The following is a 21,317-nucleotide window of genomic DNA, read 5'->3' on the forward strand; positions in this document are numbered from 1 at the left end:
TAACTCCATTGATGATGACAGTAGCCGTTAGCGATGTTGTCAATGGAGCCAGTCAGCAGGGTTCACCGCTGGCCCACCCGGCAACCTCCTCATCGAGTCCCCCCCTCATAACCGGCAATAAATTTGGCCTGACCTCTATAGAGGCGGAGTGTACTATTTGCTCAGAACCTGGTGAATTGGTAGTTTTAGAACCTTGCGGACACAGAGTAGCGTGTTCTGACTGTTCAGTTCGAATGAAAAAGTGCCTCTTATGTGGAGTGATGGTGATTCAAAGGATTACTATGGGTGAGTACATGCTTGGAAAGCAGTCTCAAGCTCTAATGATCCTCTCTAGCTTTAACAGAACGAACCATATATTATTCGTGTTTAAATATTCTTTATATGCATGCTCAAATCTCTCCCATTTGAATCTCCCCCAAATGGGTTTCTTTGCCATGGTTAGTTATAGCCAGTGCTTCTGTGGGGTCGTTGCCCCGTGGTGTGGCCACTTGGATCTCTGCTGCTGAACGGATGGCTGCCGCATGGTCGGCGAATGCACTTGGAGCAGTCAAAGGGACTGATCTCAATCTTATACCTTTTGAGCCTCAAGCAGAGATTAACTTGATGTGTCCATCAGTGAGCTCTGGACTCCACCAACCACGTCCGTGCTGAGAACAATGACCACATATCTGCCTCTGCCTGCTATTAATCATTTGTACATTCCTCCATATCCTTCGCATCCATGTTCATTTCGGCCAGTGCTGAAAACTGGATTGCACGCATGGCTTTTGATCAAGCAATGATATCAGACTCGGTCACAAACGGCCACCTCGAGGTGGTTCTGGAGTAATTCCTTCCTTCATGGGGTAAGCATCATTTCCCACGGTTAACTCAGTGCTTCCCAGGGAATTGGGGAGAGCAACTGCTGTCAAAAAATAATAGCAATGGTAAAAAATCCTGATTTGGGTGAGATAAAGACAAATAGTCTCTTCTTCTGCCTTGCCCAAAAGTGGAGGAATAGAAAATGCATGGCTGCACTGCATTTTACACTCATACCTGACTTGCGGCTGTTTCCAGACTGATGTCCTAAATCATCCAGCTCTGGCCTTGGCATAGCCTGGTTGTCATGTTCATCCGATTTGGCCTGAATGCTTGGGAACAGTGTTGATGACACCATCTTGCTACGTAAGGAATAAATCTTGTTTCAATATTCAGAATTGAGCAATTTAGGAAGCCAACCATAATCTCCGTTGATAGCTCACTCTTTCCACATTATAATGTGAGCATGTGTATGGTCAGTGCTTCTGATGTGAGCATGTGTTAAAGGTGTTCCACTGTTGGACAGTTCTTTATTTCAAGCCTGAAAACAACAGCCTAGAGTATCAGGATAGAAGTCTTGCTTTCATTTCTATGGGAATGTATCACCCTGAACCTCTGGTGGTGGTCTAAACATGCTCCTGTCTGCATTCTCTTCATCTTTCTCAAGGCAGAACAGAGGCCTATGCAAAGCGTCATTGTGTATTCCATAGATAATTATGGAAATAAGTGCATCCTTGTGATGGAGAATATCACACACAGTAACTAATTAAATCCGAAATCTATGAAAAAGTTTTAAAAAAATGTTCCTATTACCGTATTTTCCCATCGATAATACACACCCAAAACTTTGTAGTTATCATGAATTTGTAAAGATACGGCGACCCACGGCTTCATAGTTATCTTGAACATGTAAAGATGCCGTGCAACTGTGTGTGTGTGTGTATGTATATTTACATACATGCATATATATATATATATATATATATATATATATATATATATATATATATATATATATATATATATATGTATATATATATGTATGTATATATATATATGTATATATATGTATGTATGTATATATACATATACATATATATGTATGTATATATATATATATATATATATATATATATATATATATATATATATATATACATATATACATATATATATATATATATATATATATATATATATATATCCCTCCCCGGACTACAACCTTGACGTGGTGGAAGGGCTTGTGTGTTCCGATGACCCCTAGAGCTGTACTGGCGGGAGTAATAAAAATTGCTCCTGGTAGGGTCACCCATGCCAGATAGGTCGAAGGTTAGGAGCCAGACGAAAGGTAGTCCACACAGCGTCTGTTCCTCAGTGAGGCGGCTGCAATGGCGTCTGACCCCAGTGGGGCGGCCAGTAAGTGATGGTGTCACGTTAAAAACACTATTGAGGAAGGCAACGGGAAACCACCTCAATTATCATTCCCAAGATTAGCATGATGGACTATACAGAGATTTTGAGTCCTGGCAACTGCGGGGCTCGGCCGAATCGGCCGTGTGTCATGTCCGGGAGCGAAGGAAGCAAGGCTTCCGCGGTCGTCATCCCACGAAACCCTTGAAAGGGAAAACCAGCAGCAGCATGGCAGAAGACGCAGGAGAAGAAGACCACATTAGTGAGAATAGGAACGTGGAATGTAAGGACAATGATGAGGATAAGGAAATTGGAGAATGTTAAGCGAGAGATGGAAAGGGGAAATATAGATATTTTAGGTCTATGCGAGGCGAGATGGAAAGATAGCGGGGATTACTGGAGTGATAAGTATAGAATAATATACAGCGGTGGGGACGAGAGCCAACGAGGGGTTGCCATAGTATTAAATGAAGAGGTAGGAAGAAGCGTAGTCAACATTGAGCAGGTAACGGATAGAATACTACTAGTGGAGATAAAAGCAGAACCGACGAACTTAGTTATTATCCAGGTATACATGCCACCGAGCAACCATAAGGAAGAAGAGGTCGATAGGATATACGATCAGTTAGAGGACATGATTGCATGTGTTCCTGCAGGGAAACATTTGATAGTGATGGGGGATTGGAATGCGACGGTAGGCGAAGGAAGAGATGGTGATGAGGTGGGGGACTACGGTTTAGGCACAAGGAATGACCGCGGGGAGAAAGCAGTTGAGTTCTGCAGGAGACAGGGCTTAGTTATCACCAACACTTGGTTCAGACACCACAAAAGACGCAGGTATACATGGAAAATGCCAGGTGACTCGGGAAGATATCAGCTAGATTATATCCTGGTTAGACACAGGTTCAGGAACAGTGTGATAAATTCCCACAGCTTCCCGGGAGCGGATGCAGACTCAGACCACAATTTAGTTGTTATGAAATGTAGCGTACGTTTTAAAAAGATAAGGCAGGGGCGGCGAGTTAGAAAATGGAATGTAGAAGCGTTAAATGGGTTGAAAAGAAAGGAATACAAACAGGCGGTAGAGAAAAGCATGGAGGACGGTAAAGAGCTAAGTACTATCGAAGAAAAATGGGAATGTATCAAAAAAGGGTTGTCTAAAGCGGCAAAAGACACTATTAGAACCGTTAACGCTAAAAGGACTCGTAAACCATGGATCACGGATGAGATGATTACAAAAATGGATGAGCGGCGAAAATGGAAGAATATAAATACAGAATTAGGTAAAATGAAGTACAAAGAATTGAACAATAAATTAAGGCGGGCAACAAATAAAGCAAAGGAAGCATGGTGGAAGACGCAGTGCGAGGATATGGAAAGTCTGCAGAGGAAGGGGGAAATCGGTGCGCTTTACAGCAAAGTTAAATCGTTATCGGGAAGTAAGAAAGGGAGATCAACGATAGCAGTTAGAGATAAGGCCGGTAAGGTAATAGTTGACGCAGGAAAGATCCAAGAGAGATGGAAGGAATATGTAGAAGAACTGTATAGTAAAGAGCTTAGACCAACAAAGTTAGACATTGAAAAGGAACATGACGTAGAAGAAGATAGCTTAGGTCCAGGCATACTGGACAATGAGATAGAAAGGGCATTAAGGGAGATGAAACTAAATAAGGCCGTGGGGGTAGATAACATTCCCGTGGAACTTTTGAAATGCTTAGGAAAATGTGGGAGGAAGAGGCTATATGGGCTGATCCGTAGTATTTATGAGGAGGGAATCTGGCCGGAAGACTTTGTGAGATCAGTTTTAGTTCCTATTCCGAAAAAGGTAAAGGCCACGTCATGTGAGGACTATAGGACAATTAGTTTGATATCCCACGCAGCTAAGGTTGTTCTCAGGATCATAAACAAAAGGATAGAGAGTAGGGCAAACGATTACTTAGGGGATGATCAGTTTGGGTTCAGGAAGGGGAGAGGTACGCGTGATGCCATTGCAGTAATGAGATTATTAATCGAGAGGAATATAGAACACAACCAGGAGGTATTTGCCTGTTTCGTAGATTTCGAAAAAGCGTTTGATAGAGTAAATTGGGAAAAACTAATGAGTTTATTGCAGAAATTAGGAATAGATTGGAGGGAAAGGAGGCTAATCCGCAACCTGTACATGTCTCAGACTGCTCAGGTGCGGGTGGGAAACGGGTCGGAATGGGCAGTGTTAGGAAGGGGTGTAAGGCAGGGTTGCCCATTATCACCGTTGCTGTTCAACCTGTACGCAGAGGAAATGATCAAAGAGGCTTGGGAAGAACTGGAGGTAGGAATGAAAGTGGGTGGGGAATTCGTAAAATCAGTTAGATTTGCCGATGACCAAGCTTTAGTTTGTCAGTCAGCCAAGGGGCTGCAAGCAGTGCTTAGTGAATTGGAAATTCAGTGCGACAGGTATGGGATGAGAATCAATATTAATAAAACAAAGGTTATGCGATTTTCTAGAAAGAAAAAGGCCAAGCTTAACATTAAAATAGGAGGGCAAAAGCTAGAGCAGGTAGAACAGTTTACGTATCTCGGTAGTGTTTTGGACCAACACGGTCAAAGTAGTAGGGACGTAAGGAGAAGAATTGCGCTAGGCAAAGAGGCTTTCACAAGGAGGAGGGAGTTGATGACAGGGACTTTGAGTAAGGATGTTAAGAAAAGACTCGTAAAAACTTTGATATGGAGCGTAGCTATGTACGGAGCGGAAACGTGGTCATTGAAGCAGGAGGATAGACGTAGATTGGAGGCTTTTGAAATGTGGGTGTGGAGAAGAATGGAGAAGGTGAAATGGACAGAGAAGAAAACAAATGAGGAAGTACTTGGTATGGTGGGCGAAGAGAGGGGTTTGTTGGGAGCAATCCTATGGAGGCAGGAAAAGTGGATGAAGGGGGTTTTGACCGGCAGTGGGATGCTGAAGACTGTGATAGAGGGTAGAATGTTGGGCAAAAGAGGAAAGGGAAGGAACAGGATAGGGTTGTTGGACGGGATGAAGGGAGGAAGAAAGTACTCGGAGATGAAGAGGGACCTGATATAGAGTAGGATGATGGATTTTGTGTTTAGTTAGGAGTAATAAAATATTTGTTGGTAGTTGTGTCCATCCAAAAACCTACCTTAACCGGTAGATTACTTAAAAAAAAATATATATATATATATATGTATGTGTGTGTGTGTATACATATGTACATACATACATGCATATATGTATATATATATGTATAACACATACACACACACATATCCTGTCCTAATATATATATATATATATATATATATATATATATTCCCCGGACTACAACCTTGACGTGGTGGAAGGGCTTGTGCGTTCCGATGACCCCTAGGGCTGTGCTGGCGGGAGTAATAATAATTGCTCCTGGTAGGGTCACCCATGCCAGATAGGTCGAAGGTTAGGAGCCAGACGAAAGGTAGTCCACGCAGCGTCTTTTCCTCAGTGAGGCAGCTGCATTGGCGTCTGACCCCAGTGGGGCTGCCAATAAGTGATGGTGTCACGTTAAAAACACTATTAAGGAAGGCAGCGGGAAACCACCTCAATTATCATTCCCAAGATTTAAATGATGGACTATACAGAGATTTTGAGTCCTGGCGACTACGGGGCTCAGCCCAATCGGCCGTGTGTCGTGCCCGGCAGCGGGGGAGGCAAGGCTTCCGCGGTAGTCATCCCACGAAACCCTTGCAAGGGAAAACCAGCAGCAGCAGGACAGAAGACGCAGGAGAAGAAGACCAAATTAGTTAGAATAGGAACATGGAATGTTAGGACAATGATGAGGACAGGGAAATTGGAGAATGTTAAGCGAGAGATGGAAAGGGGATATAAAGATATTTTAGGTCTATGCGAGGTGAGATGGAAAGATAGCCGGGATTACTGGAGTGATAATTACAGAATAATATACAGCGGTGGGGACGAGAGCCAACGAGGGGTTGCCATAGTATTAAATGAAGAGGTAGGAAGAAGCGTAGACAACATAGAGCAGGTAATGGTTAGAATATTACTAGTAGAGATAAAAGCAGAACCGGATCCGAACCGAAGAAAAGGATTGTTAAAACTTAGATATGGAGCATAGTTACGTACCTTGTGGAAACATGGTCACTGAGGCAGAATGATAGATGTAGATTGGAAGCTTTTATGGAGATATGGGTGTGGAGAAGGATGGAGAAGGTGAAGCGGACAGAAAGGAAAGAAATTGAGGAAGTCCTAGCTTAAAGGTATAGTACTAACAGTATGATGGTCATTGGGGCAGGATGATAGACATAGACTGGAGGCTTTAGAAATGTGGGTGTGGAGAAGTATGGAGTGGGTGAATTGGACAGAAACGAAAACAAATGAGGAAGTACTTGGTATGGTGGGCGAAGAGAGGGGTTCGTTGAGAGAAATCCTATGGAAGCAGGAAAAGTGGATGAAGGGGGTATTGACAGGCAGTGGGATGTTGAAGACTGTGATAAATGAGAGAAGTTAGACAAACGAGGAAGGGGCAGGAACAGGGGATTAGGGATGTTGGATGGGTTGAAGGGAGGAAGGAAGTACACAGAGATGAAGATGGGCTTCGTGTAGAGTAGGATATCAGATTGTTTTTTTGGAGAGGTAACGAAATGTAGCAATGTTATATCAGTGCCCTTCAAAAGCCTACCTTAAAGGTATAGTACCAACAGTAATAATAAAAATTTGATTTCCACCATATCATACTTGATACCATAACACACATTTAGGAGGTATGCTGCCTGCGCCCAAGTAGAAACTTGCCCCCTAATAAACACCAACATATTTTGGAAAAAATAATTTTGGTAGAATTTAGCAAATACATTCATTTCTCAATTATCCTAGTTCGCATCATACACTTTATAAATTTTCTGTGCTATTCTCTATTCCCAGCACCTCAAATTTAGAGTAACTTCACAATATTAAAGATAATTAAATGTTTAGAAACATCAGTATGCTTAAAAAAATAGAAGCATGAAATTCGCCCACTTTCTCAAAAGCTCTTAGTTTTCATCAAAAAATCAAAAGTTGCCAACAGTACTTAATTTTGGAATTTCAACATTTTTGTGTACTATTCGTACTTTCCCAGTATCATTTCCCTTGCCTTTATTAGCCCTGAGAATTGCATATTCTCCTTTGACACGAGCTAATATATACTTCTACTATACAACACATAAATCATTGTTTACCTACAATGCATTATTTTAATTGGCACATCTTACGATGAATATGACTCTGTATTAGGAGTCCTTTTTCAATTTTCATTCTTCGTCATTATTTTTTCCTCCAAGCTACGTAATTGGTTTAGATTTCTCTGGAAAAAGATGTTCTGTTTAAATTTGAAGATAGTTCTGTGCTCTTTTGCAACACTAATTCCACTCATACAATGGATGAAAATGAAAAAAAAATTCTTTTCATCACATTAAAACAAATTAATCACAACTGTGTCAAAAGTATTGATATCATTTCCATAAACAGCCATCATTTCATCCAAGTGGATTCCAGGGCACTGTAAGTTTTCAAATAAAGGAACTTAATCACACTGTGAGCCTCTCTATCTCCTTCATGCGGTGAGCTACTTCAATCTATGACTTCTTGAAATAAAACAGATGAACATAGATAACTGTAATATACAGCAATATGTACATAGGATACAACTACCATATTTCCCCATCAATAAAGCACAGGTTATCTAAACATAAATGTTAAGATCGAAAATATGACAATGCACGTTATGTAACGGCAAATGAAAAAGCTTAGCGACAAAGCAGGAAAGAGGATTTCCCATAGCTGTGCCTTGCGTTTGTTTGTAAAATTTTTGGTTGAATTGAAAGTATGTTATGTCCATGCAAGTTTTAGTAAGAGTAACGTATTCTTTAATTTCAATGGGTGTTATGTCTTTTGTGTGTAGCCAATCTGCGATGTTTTCAAGGGCAATATCAATGGGTACGCTCGGGAAGAGTTGTTCCACGTCAAAAGAGACAAGAATCTCATGGGGCTGGATGCGTAGGTGTTTTATGGTGTCGATGAAATTTTTGCTATTCTTGACCCCGAAGGTTTCTTCGGACCCTAATTGTTTGTACTGTTTGGTGAGCCATTTAGCCAATTTGTAGGTGGGGGAATTCAAAGCTGAAATGATAGGTCTCATTTTCTTACCGGCTTTGTGTATTTTGGGTAAAGTGTAGAGTTTAGGCACCATAGGGTTTTCCGTTTTTAAGGTGAAACGTGATTTTTTTGTCAATGATTGTAGTACAGTGATTGAGTGCGGTTTTTGTGTCTGTAATCATTTTATTGAGTGGGTTCTTATGTATTTTAATGTATGGGCCTTCTGCAATTGTGTTTTCGGTGCGTTCAATGTAATCAGCTTTGTCGAGTATAACTGTGGTGTTACCTTTGTCGGCCTTAATGTAATAACAGTCTTTATTTCTCAGTTCCTTTATGAGTGCGCGTTCTAACGGATCGTTATGCGGTCTAGTGTTAAGTTTGGTACTGTTGCGTTCCAACTGTAATTGGCAGGCATGTCTTACGAATTGTTTCTCGGTATCTTTAAGGTGTTTAATGTGCGATTCTATGTCCACAACTAAATCTTCGGTGGGGGGATATTTGTATGGGAGGCAATGTTTTAGGCCTTTGTTCAAAATGTTGTTTTCTTCATCAGTGAAATGTTTGGAGGAAAGGTTTAAGATGAAATTTCTTACGGGATTAGGTTTACTTTCAGGAATAGGAATATTTTTGTGAATAGCTTGGAATTTACAGTCTAAAGTTTTAAGTTTTTTATGCAGTCTGTGTTGGTTTACTGTGTCCATGTTTAGAAGTCTTTCGTTAAATGTCTGTAGTTGTATGAAATTTAAGTGTTTCGTGATCTTCAGGTGTAGATTGTAAGTCTGAGTTTCGGTGTGTGCCAGTTTAGCGTATTTTTGTTTGATTTCTGTGTTTAACCAATGTTTTTTCGCTAAGAGGATAGCTTTCGAGGCGTTAAGGTTGTTTCTAGGAGCAGTGATTTTCATGAATTTAGGAAATACGTTGTGTTTCATGCAACGTTTTAGGAAGTGAATATCAGCAGTGGTTGTGTGCGATTTGAATCTGAGGGTTTGTAATAAGTTGAGCTCCTTAGGCTGGAGGGCCATACTCAAAATGGAAGATGTGGAGCTATTGGCTGTTAAAGAAATAATCTCAAGGAAGAAGATCCTAAGGCCAATAAAAATAATTACGAAGAACTCCTATACCGGTATTTCGGTCACAAGGTGACCATCAACGGGGAGAAAATCAAATAGGGCACTTGAACTAGGAAGAGGAATGTGCACCAGGCACTATCCAAAGTCAAGTGGGTGTTCAGGTCGGGGGGTGAGGTATATATACCTGGAGGGGCAAGGGGGGAGGGGTTAAGTGATGGTCCGTAGGTGGGGGGGAGTTTGTTGAGGTCACGTGGGAAGGAGTGGGGGAAGAGTGGTGGCTATTAGGAGGGGGCTGTCTGTTTCTGAAATGACTAACAAAGTTAAAAAGCGAACTGTTGATGATGCCTGGTTCATTGTTCATAAGTTTATTCTTGTTTAAGTGTATGTGTAAGCTCTCACAGGCATTGAGTTTACAGTGTTGTATCGGTTTTAATAATGTTAAGTCGTTGGGAGTGATAGAGTGTTCCGTTTCAAAAATGTGTTTGGCGACCGCTGATCTATCGAAACGTCCGTTCTTAAAGTGTGCTATGTGTTCCTTGAATCTGATTTTGGGATTACATTTGGTCTGTCCAATGTAGGAGAGTTGGCAGTGTGAGCAAGTAATTTCGTAAATACCTGATTTGTCTAACTGTGGTGTTATGTCTTTCGGGTTCCCTAAACACGTAAGAAGAGTGTTACGGTTCGAGTAAGTGACCTTGGTGCCAATTTGTTTAAAGACCTTATCAAGGCCTCGGGTTAATGTGGGGAAGAAAGGTAATGCAATAAATTTATTATTGTTGTCTTTCCGTTGTGGTAGGAGTGTAGTATGTTTATTGGCAAGTTTTCTTTTTTGTTTCCAACTAATTTGTCTATAATTTGGGGTGTGTATCCGTTGTTAATGGCTATTTGTTTGATGTTCCGGATTCGAAATACCGGTATAGGAGTTCTTCGTAATTATTTTTATTGGCCTTAGGATCCTCTTCCTTGAGATTATTTCTTTAACAGCCAATAGCTCCACATCTTCCATTTTGAATCCTTTTCTTAACATCATTACTCAGCATCCCTGTCATCAACTCCTTCCTCCTTGTGAAATCTTCTTTGCCTAGCATAATTCTTCTCCTTATGTCCCTACTACTTAGACCATTTTGCTCCAAAAGACTGCCGAGATATATAAACTGTTCCACTTGCTCTAGTTTTTGCACTCCTATTTTAATGTTTAGCTTAGCTTTTCTCTTTCCGAAAAAAATCATAACCTTGGTCTTGTTTTGGCAATCCCTTGGCTGACTGCTGCTTGCTTGAAATTAAGCTTGATCATCCACAAACTTGACTGGTTCCTCACTGATTTTCATTCCTACCTCCAGTTCTTCCCATGCCTCTTTAATCATTTCCTCCGCATATATGTTGAACAGCACCGGTGATAATGGGCAACCCTGCTTTACCCCTCTTTCTAATACTGCCCATCCGTACTCTCTGTTCCCAACTCGCATCTTAGCAGTCTGAGACATGTACAGGTTGCCGATTAGCCTCCTGTCCCCTCAAACTATTCCTATTTTTGGTGATACATTTGTTAATTTCACTCAATACACTATATTGAATGCCTTCTCGAATATTACAAAATAAATAAATACATCCTAGTGGTACTTATATTTTCCTTTCTTAAGTGACTTCATTACTGCAATGGTATCACACGTGCCTCTCCCCTTCCTAAACCCAAGCCGATCATTCCCTATGTGATGAATCATTTGCCCTGCTCTCCTTCCTCTTATTGATGATCCTGAGAACCGCTTTAGTTGTTTGCAAAATCAAACTTGTATAGTCCTTACCTTCAGCTACCATTCCCTTTGTTTGCGATGGGAACTAACACTTTCATGATAAAATACTCAGGCAAAATTCCTCACTTAAAAGGGCCACAAATTAAACCATAAACTCTTCCTTCACCACAGTGAATTTCCAGAAGGATGTTATTCAAGGCCTCATTTGATTTCAATCCCCTAAATGCCCTTTCTCTTTCATGGTCAAATTAGCCTGGACCTAAGCTATCGTCATGCACATTATATTCTCTTTATTCTTGCTGGCCCAATGGCTTTACTTAATGGTTCTTCTATCTCTCTTGAATCTTCCCCGGGTTCAATTAATAATTTTTATGGCTTTGATTGCATGGATTTTCCCTTCTTACTTCCTGTCAGCTCATTCACCTTCCTATATTTTAAAAAAGTACTTGATGGAGTGAATTGGGTAGAATCAATTAATCTCTTGGAGGAAATAGGAATAGATTGGTGGGACAGGAGTCCAATCCACCACCTCTACATGTCTCCGACTGCTCAGGTGCGAGTGGGGAATGGAGAGTCCAGATGGGCAGTGTTGGCAAGAGGTGTAAGGCAGGGTTATCCATTATCACTGGTATATATGTGAAGGAAAGATTAAAGAGGCATGGGAAGAACGGGAGGTAGGAATGAAAGTCGCCAAGGACTTCATAAAATCAGTTAGGTTTGCTGATGCACAAGCTTTAATTTGTCAATCATTCAAGGGGTTGCAGGCATTGGAAAGTCAATGCAATAGATATGGGATGGGAATGTGGATCCAAAATCAAAGGTTTTAAAGAAAGAGGAAAGCAAAGTTAAGTATTAAAAATAGAGCTCCTGAACCTGAGTAGGTGGAACAGTATGCCTATCTCAGAAAATTTTCTGAAATGATTAAAGAAGCTTTCATAAGGAGGAGAGAATGGATGACAGGGAAGTTGAGTGAGGATGTTAAGAAAAGGCTCATCAAAACTTTGATATGGAGCGTAGTTATTAATGGCATGGAAACATGGTCCTTGAAACAAGATGATGGGGTTGATGGGAGGCTTTTCAAATGTGGGTGTGCCGATGGATGGAGAAGGTGAAGAGGGCATAAGGAAACAAATGGGGATGTGCTGGCTATGGTGAAAGGGGAGGAGAGGAGATTTCTGGGAGGAAAATCTCAGGAGGTAGGGAAAGTGGATGCAGGGCATTTTGATGTCTTGAAGACTGTGATGGAGGGGAGGACGTTGGGCAAAGGAGAAAGTGGCAGAATTATGGGATAGAGATGTTGGCGAGAATGAAGAAGGTTGGAAGCATGCTGAATGTGAAGGGGGGCGTGATGTAGTTTTTGAGATCAGGTTGTGTTTTGTGGGAGAAAAAAGGGAATTATCTTTGTACCATTGTGTAGCCTATATCATCCAAAACCTGCCTTAACCGATGAATTGCTAATAATTATTATACCTACGGTAAGTAGAAGAATGAACATGGCACCAGAGCAGCATTCCATAAGTAACTATGTATTTGAAATGGAATCCATAACCCCTTGATTTTCTCACTAGAATATCAGCTTCAGCGAATTCTCCAGAAAGATTAATTTGTAAACACCCTTCAACTCCAATTAATCTTGCACTTTGAGAGTAGATAAATCTACAGATATTGCTTCGTTAAAGTGAAAATGGCTGTGATCTCTGGGACAGAAGAGCTTTTGTGATTTAGTAAATGAATGTAGGCTGAGTTTATGAAAGGGCTCAATGAGTGCGGCTCATCCGCGGAGGCTTCCTCGCTAGTTAGAGTGGGCAGAGCGCCCGGAATAGTCTTCCTATTTGCATTTATTTTAAATGACGCGAAACCCGTACTTAATGTGCGAATCAGCCAAGCAGAGGGGATAACGGTGACGGAAGATCGGAAAAGGTTACAGTTGGCAAATATAGCCAAGCCCGGCGTGTTATCTATGGGAGGGGCAGGCGGCGACCGCAGAGAACTTGCAATTTGTGCGGAGTGGCAGAAGGTAGCCCGGCCCAGGGTTTATCTCTGGGAGGCCAACCGCAGTGAACTGGCAATATGTGTTGACGTGAGCGGTTTCATCTGAGGGTTGGCGAAATTGCCCAGGGCGTCCCTCCCGCTCTGCTGCCGAGCGTCCACGTGGGACGCAATTGGCCAATGTGGCTGAAATTGCGAAATAAATTTAGCCCGTCCTCAAGGATGTCACCGAAAAGGATGCGAATTTGGTGCTCGCACTGGGATGAGGAGTTGGCGAATGTAAGCGAGCAAATGAAGTACATGTTTTTATTCGAAAAATTCCGTGCTTAAGGTGAAGATGAATGGGAAGCAAAGAAACGCCTGCCCTAAGAGTACAGAGATTAGTTTCATTCTCATGAACTAAGACACAATAAATTGTCCTGAACGGTTTCCATTCTCTTCCGAATTATGTGATGCACAAACCATTATTTCTAGGGCCCATTAATTTAAACGGTTGTGAGTCAGCCCACGGCTATATATATTCAATTGTTTTCCATCTAGAAACTGGGAAACCATAACCGGCACAATGTTTTAAGGAAGTGGCCCCCCTTATTACCCTGATTTTCACACGCCGTCGGGCTTAGTAGTGGATGAACTCTACCATCACCTACCTAACCGATCTTCGGGTTGATTACCCTGTTTATGGTTTTTTTATTACATCTAGAAAAGTGTAATAGGGTCATGTTAATCTACAATGTCCACTGTACAAGTTTTCAGGACAGGTGGGACCGGTCTTTTTTGAGGCAGCCTGACGTTTTTATCATGTTCAGGTCGATCCATATTGATAGATAATAATTCAAGTGACTCAAGGAAGCAAAGTGTGATATTCTAATTAACCGACTACATCTCTCATAATCACCTGCCGTTCCTTTGCCCGAGTCCGGAAGCGGTTCATAACCGGAGCGGCTCGTTGGATTATAGGGGCCGAGATTTCGGCTTTCCGGTTAACCCGTGGATCGCGCGCCGTAGCCTCGAGCTTGGATGTCGAGTGTTTTATTGAATTACGGCTGCGACGTGACCCCATTCGTCGGCCACTCACCTTCAAAATGAAACAGTTCGGAGAAATGGGAATTTCCAGTATCGTACGGAACGAGTTGGTGGGAGCTTAGGTGGTGGTGCGCGGGGATCTAAATTTTGGGCATCTCGTTCTGGTGTCTCCTCGTTTTTGCAACTGCAATGGAATCGAGTGCGCCGACACAAATTATGAGCGAACTTTAATTGCTAAAGTAGGACGCCGGAAATTCGTGTAATTAAAAGAATCTTTTTTAGCACAATGCGAGTGGTATATTTTTATCACGACCATTCGTACTCCAACCGAAATTTTCCGGAAAGGCCGACAAAGAAGTAGATTTTCACTTACAACGGTCATTTCATGTCGTTTTGCTCAAGTAACCCTGGAGTTGAGAGTAACCCCGCCGTGTCTTAAACAAAGAGTAACTAAAAACAAATTTAACCACAAGTTGTAACACCGAAAGAAAAATTATACGCGGAAATTTTTCCGGTACCATTCACACCATGTGAGAAGATGCGAGGACACATGCGTGTACATTGTTATCAAGGCCATTCTGATTAAGAACTGCAACCAACGGCAGAAAAATATGAGCCAAGAGAATTTGAATTTTATATCAGTTACTTGCAGCACTACGAAGAAGCATTTTCCTCTAAGAGGAATTTCAGTGTCCAGCAATAGGAAAGGAACATAGAGGTGAAAAAGAAACCATTGATTTTCTTTAACTTGCTTTGTAGTTGAATCTACAATTTTTTTATGTATTCTTATCAAATATACAGCTGGTGGCCTTCTTTTGCCAATTTTGCATTTATTTATCATTAAATATGACCATAATGGGTCCGGTTTTGCCAAATTGTCCTTGATATTCAATCGCATGATTGACAAAATTGCCTTAATCATATATACGTCAATTATAATGAGTAAGTATAATCAACCGTAATCATTAATTAAGTTGCTGTTGCAGCATCACCGACATATCTTTGAATTTGTCAAAGGAAAATCTTCTTTTTGTTCAAACATTGCTTTTAACCGGGAGGACTGTGGAGCAATGAGCACAACCACAATTACTAGTGACTTTGCATGTATGGTGATTGGTCATAACATTTTGTATTCCTAGAAAGTCCCCAGAATTCTGTGTAATTAGTGTTGAACTAGAGTAGTATAGCTGGCTAAAGCACTTGCCCAGATGCCAAAAGATGTCTTTGAATCCTGGTCAAGGCGAAGGATTTTTGGACTGAAATTTTAACATATACTTATGATTTTTTTATTTTTATGCAAAATAATGTTTTCAACGTTATTTTGAGGTTATTTTGTTTCGAAAATTCTATTTAAAATGATCAATAATCTGTAGTTTGGTTGCAGTCACTTTAACATATTTATTTCCAAGGGCTCATCTCCTTGTTTGTTTCCGTTGTAGCATATTAAAATATGGAAACGGCTATGAATTCGGAAATGGTTATGAATTTTGCTGGTTCTTTGCTCTATCCAAACCTCAGGTGATCTTTGAGTTATTTAACCAGTTTTTACATTTGCTGGATGGTAAACCCCACCAAAATTCTGTTATGGTAAAACACCATTGGAGGGAATGCATTAATATTCCGCTCAGTCATGGTAGATTTTCTCCCTCTGGCTCATGCCATTTCATGGTAGGCTTGCTCAGCTCATGATGGACACAAGTATAAGACTGCTTTGGACCAATTCTCCTGTAACATATTGACTGGAGGAAAAATCATTTTAATTGAATATTTTGTCTCGCACATTGCGCAAGTTCTGCCATTATGGTCTACCAAATGACGTGTAAAGCCACCCCCATCGCCCAGAAATGTTGAAATACAATGGCAAAAACTCAACCTTTCATGAATTACATTTTTGGCTTTGCCGCCTCAAAACAAGTGATATGACCTTGAGAAACAGAAAATAATATGGCTCAAGAATAAAGCAGATGATTAAAAAATTTGCGCCCATGCCTACGTTAGTATGTGGGAAAGTGAAATTAAATGTGCTTATTTATCAGGTGATGATGTTCATGGGATATGCCCTCCTTAGTGGCAGTCATCTCCTTCAAGGAATGTTAATGGTGGTAACTTATTTGCTCTCTGTGGTGTTTCAGATGGGCGCCCTCTCTCATCAAAACCTCAGCTTCCTGGAAACGAGCGTGTCCAGTTTCTAGTGAACAAATTGGCTGAGATGGAGGAAGCCCTGAATTGTTCAATCTGTATGGAAAGGAAGAGGACTGTAGCATTCTTATGTGGACACAGTGCATGTGATAAGTGTTCTCAAACTCTTAAAATATGTCACATGTGTCGAAAAACAATCACAACGAAGATAAACTTGTATCCTTAGGGGAAAAGTTTCCAAGCAGAAGCCTTGCCATTTTGAAGGTGGAACTAGTCGTACCAGCATGTTTTGACAATATTACTGCTGAAGGATTTGGTTACTTCCTATATTTTGCTCTGCTCTTGCCTTAGCTATATTATGTTACATGCATGCATATATATATACAGACACACACATAAATAAATATAAACATGCGTGATTATGTACGTGTGTTTATGTGTGTGTGAATCTGAAAATCTCCCCTCACCTCATCACTGGTCATTCCTTCCTTTCAAAGCACTGTTTGGGCCATTAGGAATGATGGTCGGTTTCAAGTATTTTATTTTGCTTTGATAAGTTATTGCTAGAGATGGGACCTAGATCCTCATGACAACTTGATTCCTAAAAACTCTAGAAGTGGTTTCTTACTTATATTCCAACCAAGGTGTCATGCCTCCATTGAAGTGACACCTAAGGATTATTTTCATCTTTCACCACTGCTTGATACGATGGCTGCAAATACTGTTTATGCTGCTGTTTCACCAATATTTTTTACTGGCTTCATTAGTTGCTTTCATTGCCTTTATCCAAGGGGAAATCATTCTGTCATGTGAGTTCAAGGAGAGTCTACCGGAACTTAGTAATTGAATGAGCCATTTCAATCAGTGCAACAAAGGGGTGGTTTATCAAATCCTGACTGCATCATTTGACTTTAAGATATTATCTTAACTGTTAACCTTATGCCAACGTCTGAGTTCCGAGGGGATAAAAAAATGTCAATGTTGGTAGCATGTAACTAAGCGTTCATTTTCATTGGGTTATTTGATCAATCATGGCATTTGTTTTTCTTGTAGGGAAGTCATTCGCTACTGAGCAGAAGTCTTGGGTTTAATGCCCGGTGATGCCTCTGGGCACACCTGGAGGACCAGGTACCATGTTTGGAAACCACGGGTGGCATATTGAAAGGAACTGGCTTCCCTTTGTGCCCTCTTGGGTGAATTTCATGTTCCACACAGAGCTCACTGTGAGCAGAGTTAATCCTCACCTATCAAACCACCATTCGGGTTAATTACAGCAAATCCCATAGTAAGAGTTGTATTTAATGATGGAGCATTTTTTAGGCCACCGAATGGCCAGTAGTCTGGTACCAAACTGCTACCAAACATCAGAATGAGATGCAGACTTCCATAGTTTGTGACTGCTAGTGGAAGTGCAACATTTCAAGTCATGAGGCAGTTCTTGGAAATAGAGGAGTAAGCATTGAAGGAAATCCAGTTTTATTTTCAATGAAAAATCATAATTTGTCAAACCTTGGCCTTGATCTATTTTTCCCAAGTTAGTAGCTATTTTTTGGGTTGACCCTTGTCCAGCCACATGAAAGACTAGTCGTCCTTTCATTGAAAACTTTTGATTATTATTTCAGCCTTGTGAGAAACGATGGTAAAATAGCCCTAGCTCTGAAGTGCACCTGTCGGGTGGTCACCTGGCTTCCAATGTCGGTTGGCCTTTGAGGTCTCATTCAAGCGAGTGTAATTGGTGGGGAGGCAGGGCGGTGCATGTTCTTGTCCCTTCCTTGTTCCTCCCACCCCTTGTTGATGTTTGGGGAATTTTAATGTCTCTGGTGATATATGGCATTCCTTTCAAGTCTACTGTTAGATATTGCATATCAACTTCCTTCGTCTGAAGCAATTGGCCTAATGGAAGCAAGAGTATCAAGTGACGTGATTAAGTGTACATATTAGGAACGAATAACTAGAAGAAGTTGTATTGTCTCATCGCTAGTTACCATGCTCACTTTGTTTGCTTTATTGATATGGGACTCTTGTTTTCAATCATTGACAAATATTCAAGACATCAGTCCCATTTGCTTTTGAATCTATGAGCCTAAATGATCATTCATTTAAAAAATTTATTGTGAATGTATTAGGGGGTATGGTTGTATAAAATGTATTTTGTACGGTGAGAAAATACTCTTAATCATAGCCTTCAGAAAATGTATATATTCTTTATTTTGTGCATATTTACCTGTGCAATAAAAACTAAAGAGGTGGGTTACTTTTCAGTCCTAGGTAGAGGTATTGTGAGAGGCTAGTTGGAGGATGATGCATGCTCCTTTGGTTGTTGAGTACCGAAAGGTGTGTGTTTTCCTGAAGGTATGGTAGAATACCAGGGCACTCTGTAATCAATATATCTATCAGCTATGCAACCATCGTAAAGGAGAAAGAATTTTCAGTGCTATTGAAGTTACATCTTGCTAAGTGATGGAGTAATGTTACAAAAAATTGTTTATCTTCCAATGATAAATGTGCAAACTAGCCATTTGTAAAAAATTTGCCTCTTCTCAAATGCCTCCATACTGTTACATTTGCTAGTTTGTATGAGGGTTGATCCGATGAGGCTTGAAGGCATGACTAACGTGATAGCATAATATAATAGCTATAATATTGTGTGCCTCACCTTGCTTTGGGGATATTTCAATGAATGAGCCAAGTTCACCAACCACCAACACGTGATGGAGAACCATAGAAATCGAATACATTGTGAAAATTGAGCATATGCAGAATGAAATGGGTCAACCTCAACCCACAGACCACAAATGTAAAATGTTAATGGGGACGCTCTCCCCAACCTTTCTTATTTCTCGAATTCACAACCGCCTATCTCATCAAACCCAACGCACGCAATGTTAATGCATGACACCACGCCAATCAAATGGAACATTGGCTTGACACCAGATGACATGTCTTTGTGCCACTGTCTTCTTCTCATGTCAAGCCACCCTCCAGAGACTTTCCCTCCCATTATGTTGGTCACCATGTCGGCTGAAATATTAATATTGGAATATCTTGTGCTCTTGAGCGTCTTTATTTGGCCAATTAATGCCTCTTATATGAATTTTATGCACAGTTAACAATTTTCAGTGAGGCCCAAGAGCTTTGAATCATGTAGCACTGTGCATGTGACCTGTGAGTACGTACGAGGGTGGCTGTATGAGGGAAATGTCACCCAGCCATGTTTTGAGGCGGCCTGTTTGACATTTTTCGAAATTCCATGATATCAGTAAAACTTAAGGATGTGAATAAATAAAATTAAATAATGTTGAAAATAAAATTGCAATTCATTGCTTCAAAAAGACAATAGATTACATGATGACTCAGGATTTTAGTTAAATTAAAACAAGAGAGAACACTTACTGGACGTTTGGAATAATATAAGCTTTCATAGTAGTTTGTTAGAGTTAAAAAAAACTATATTTTTTATGAGTGTTGGAGAAATATAACTATAAACTTTTTCTCAGAAAAACTTCCAGACAGGAACTATCTTCGGTCAGAAACAGAGTTCATTTTTCACAAGTGCTGGTAGAAATGAATGCCTGCAAAATTAAGTGGAAATTTTTATTCAAAACATTTGACTTTTTTAGTAATCCAGAAAATCTTTGATGTCATTACCCATTGTTAATATAGTTAATTATTTTTTTTCTATCCAAAGGCCACCAAAATGTTAGTCTTCAAGGTGTTAATATGTGGTTGTGGTGCCAGAGTTTGTTAAAACCAATCATTCTGAAAGCAGTAGGGTAATCAAAATAACTGTCATTTGTAATTCTTTGTCTTAAAAAAAGTTGATTGAATAAGGGATAAATTCTGATTGAATCTATAAATCTCAGTGGTTGGGACGTACAACTGGAGAGATGATTGCTGGGTTGCTGTTCAGTGGGTCCGAACTGTATTTGATAGTAACAAAATGTTGTCATCAGAGTGTGGACTGTGTTTATTGTTCTGATTAGGGGCTATGGTTAATAACATTCTAGCTAGAAGCTAAGTGGGGAAGCACAATTGGTTTTAAAACACTCAATCATTGGAATGTACTGACTGCACCGCAATAAGGTGGTGCTAAGTGAATGGATTTCACCATGGTGTAGCCAAGTCGTATACACATTTTCTTGTAAAAGGATAGATTTGTAAGTTAATTGTGTCATGATTTTAAATGCATCACAAGAGGTTGATATATTTGTATGAAATGCATTTTGTACAGAGTAATCTTATTCATTTCTGGATGACTTTTGTATACTAATGTACATTGTTATGCAATGATGCCTCTTGAGAGGGGCTTGATCATGTGTATCTAGTTTTGGTGAATGTTACATGTTTGAAGAAAGGTATTTGCTAGTTTTTTGAAAGGTAAAAGTTACTCCTTTTTTAATGTTGGGCAACATACGCACTGGCCCCCACAGATTTTGTTGTATTTTGTAAGGCATTCAGCTTGTCATGTTCCTTGTGTGCTTTTTTATGAAGCTGTATCACTGACAACTCAGCCTCCACAAGGAATTTGATGGAATTGTGTGATTCCAAATGTTGCAGCTGGTATGCAGAAATGGTGCTCTGAGTGTATGAATCTTTGTTCTTTGGCAAAAGAAGACTGAATGCCCGCCTCGTGTATAATAATTTTTTAGGGAACATATCCTGCATCTTCCGAGGAGTAAATATAACCTAATGTTTCAACATTAAATCCAAGTGAGATTATAAGATATACTGCAGATGCAATAAAGTTTTTGATGCATTTAACACTATATCACTGTACTACTTATGCATTGTTTTCAATTTTTATTTTGAAAATTTAGGACTCCAAAAAACTGGAATTTTATTCAAGGTAGTAGAGGTAAATTTTCGTTGTTCCTTGACCATTTATACTCATTTAGAGATCTTAAATGCTGTCTCTCTGATGCTGTAAATAGTTCTTGTTCCTTCACCCATCTCATCATTTATATGGTTTATTATTGTTTGGCCTTCAATCATATTCCTTCGTGTCCATTTACT

The 21,317-nt window shown here is 40.2% G+C and overlaps 1 protein-coding gene across 1 annotated transcript in view; it reads left to right on the forward strand.

The window, feature by feature from the left end:
* Positions 1 to 21,049, forward strand: part of mib2 (mind bomb 2) — a 77,412-nt gene extending 56,363 nt beyond the window's left edge. The window contains exons 15-16 of the mRNA XM_071595849.1: positions 1 to 285; positions 16,298 to 21,049. The exon at positions 1 to 285 is cut by the window's left edge and continues 119 nt beyond it. Coding sequence (XP_071451950.1) covers positions 1 to 285; positions 16,298 to 16,530 — 518 coding nt within the window. The 3' untranslated portion in view covers positions 16,531 to 21,049. The remainder of the gene's footprint in view (positions 286 to 16,297) is intronic.
* The last annotated feature ends 268 nt before the right edge of the window (positions 21,050 to 21,317 follow it).

This window comes from Hetaerina americana, unplaced genomic scaffold (assembly GCF_022747635.1).
Source record: "Hetaerina americana unplaced genomic scaffold, ioHetAmer1.1.p SCAF_7, whole genome shotgun sequence".
In the NCBI taxonomy this organism is placed as follows: domain Eukaryota; kingdom Metazoa; phylum Arthropoda; class Insecta; order Odonata; family Calopterygidae; genus Hetaerina; species Hetaerina americana.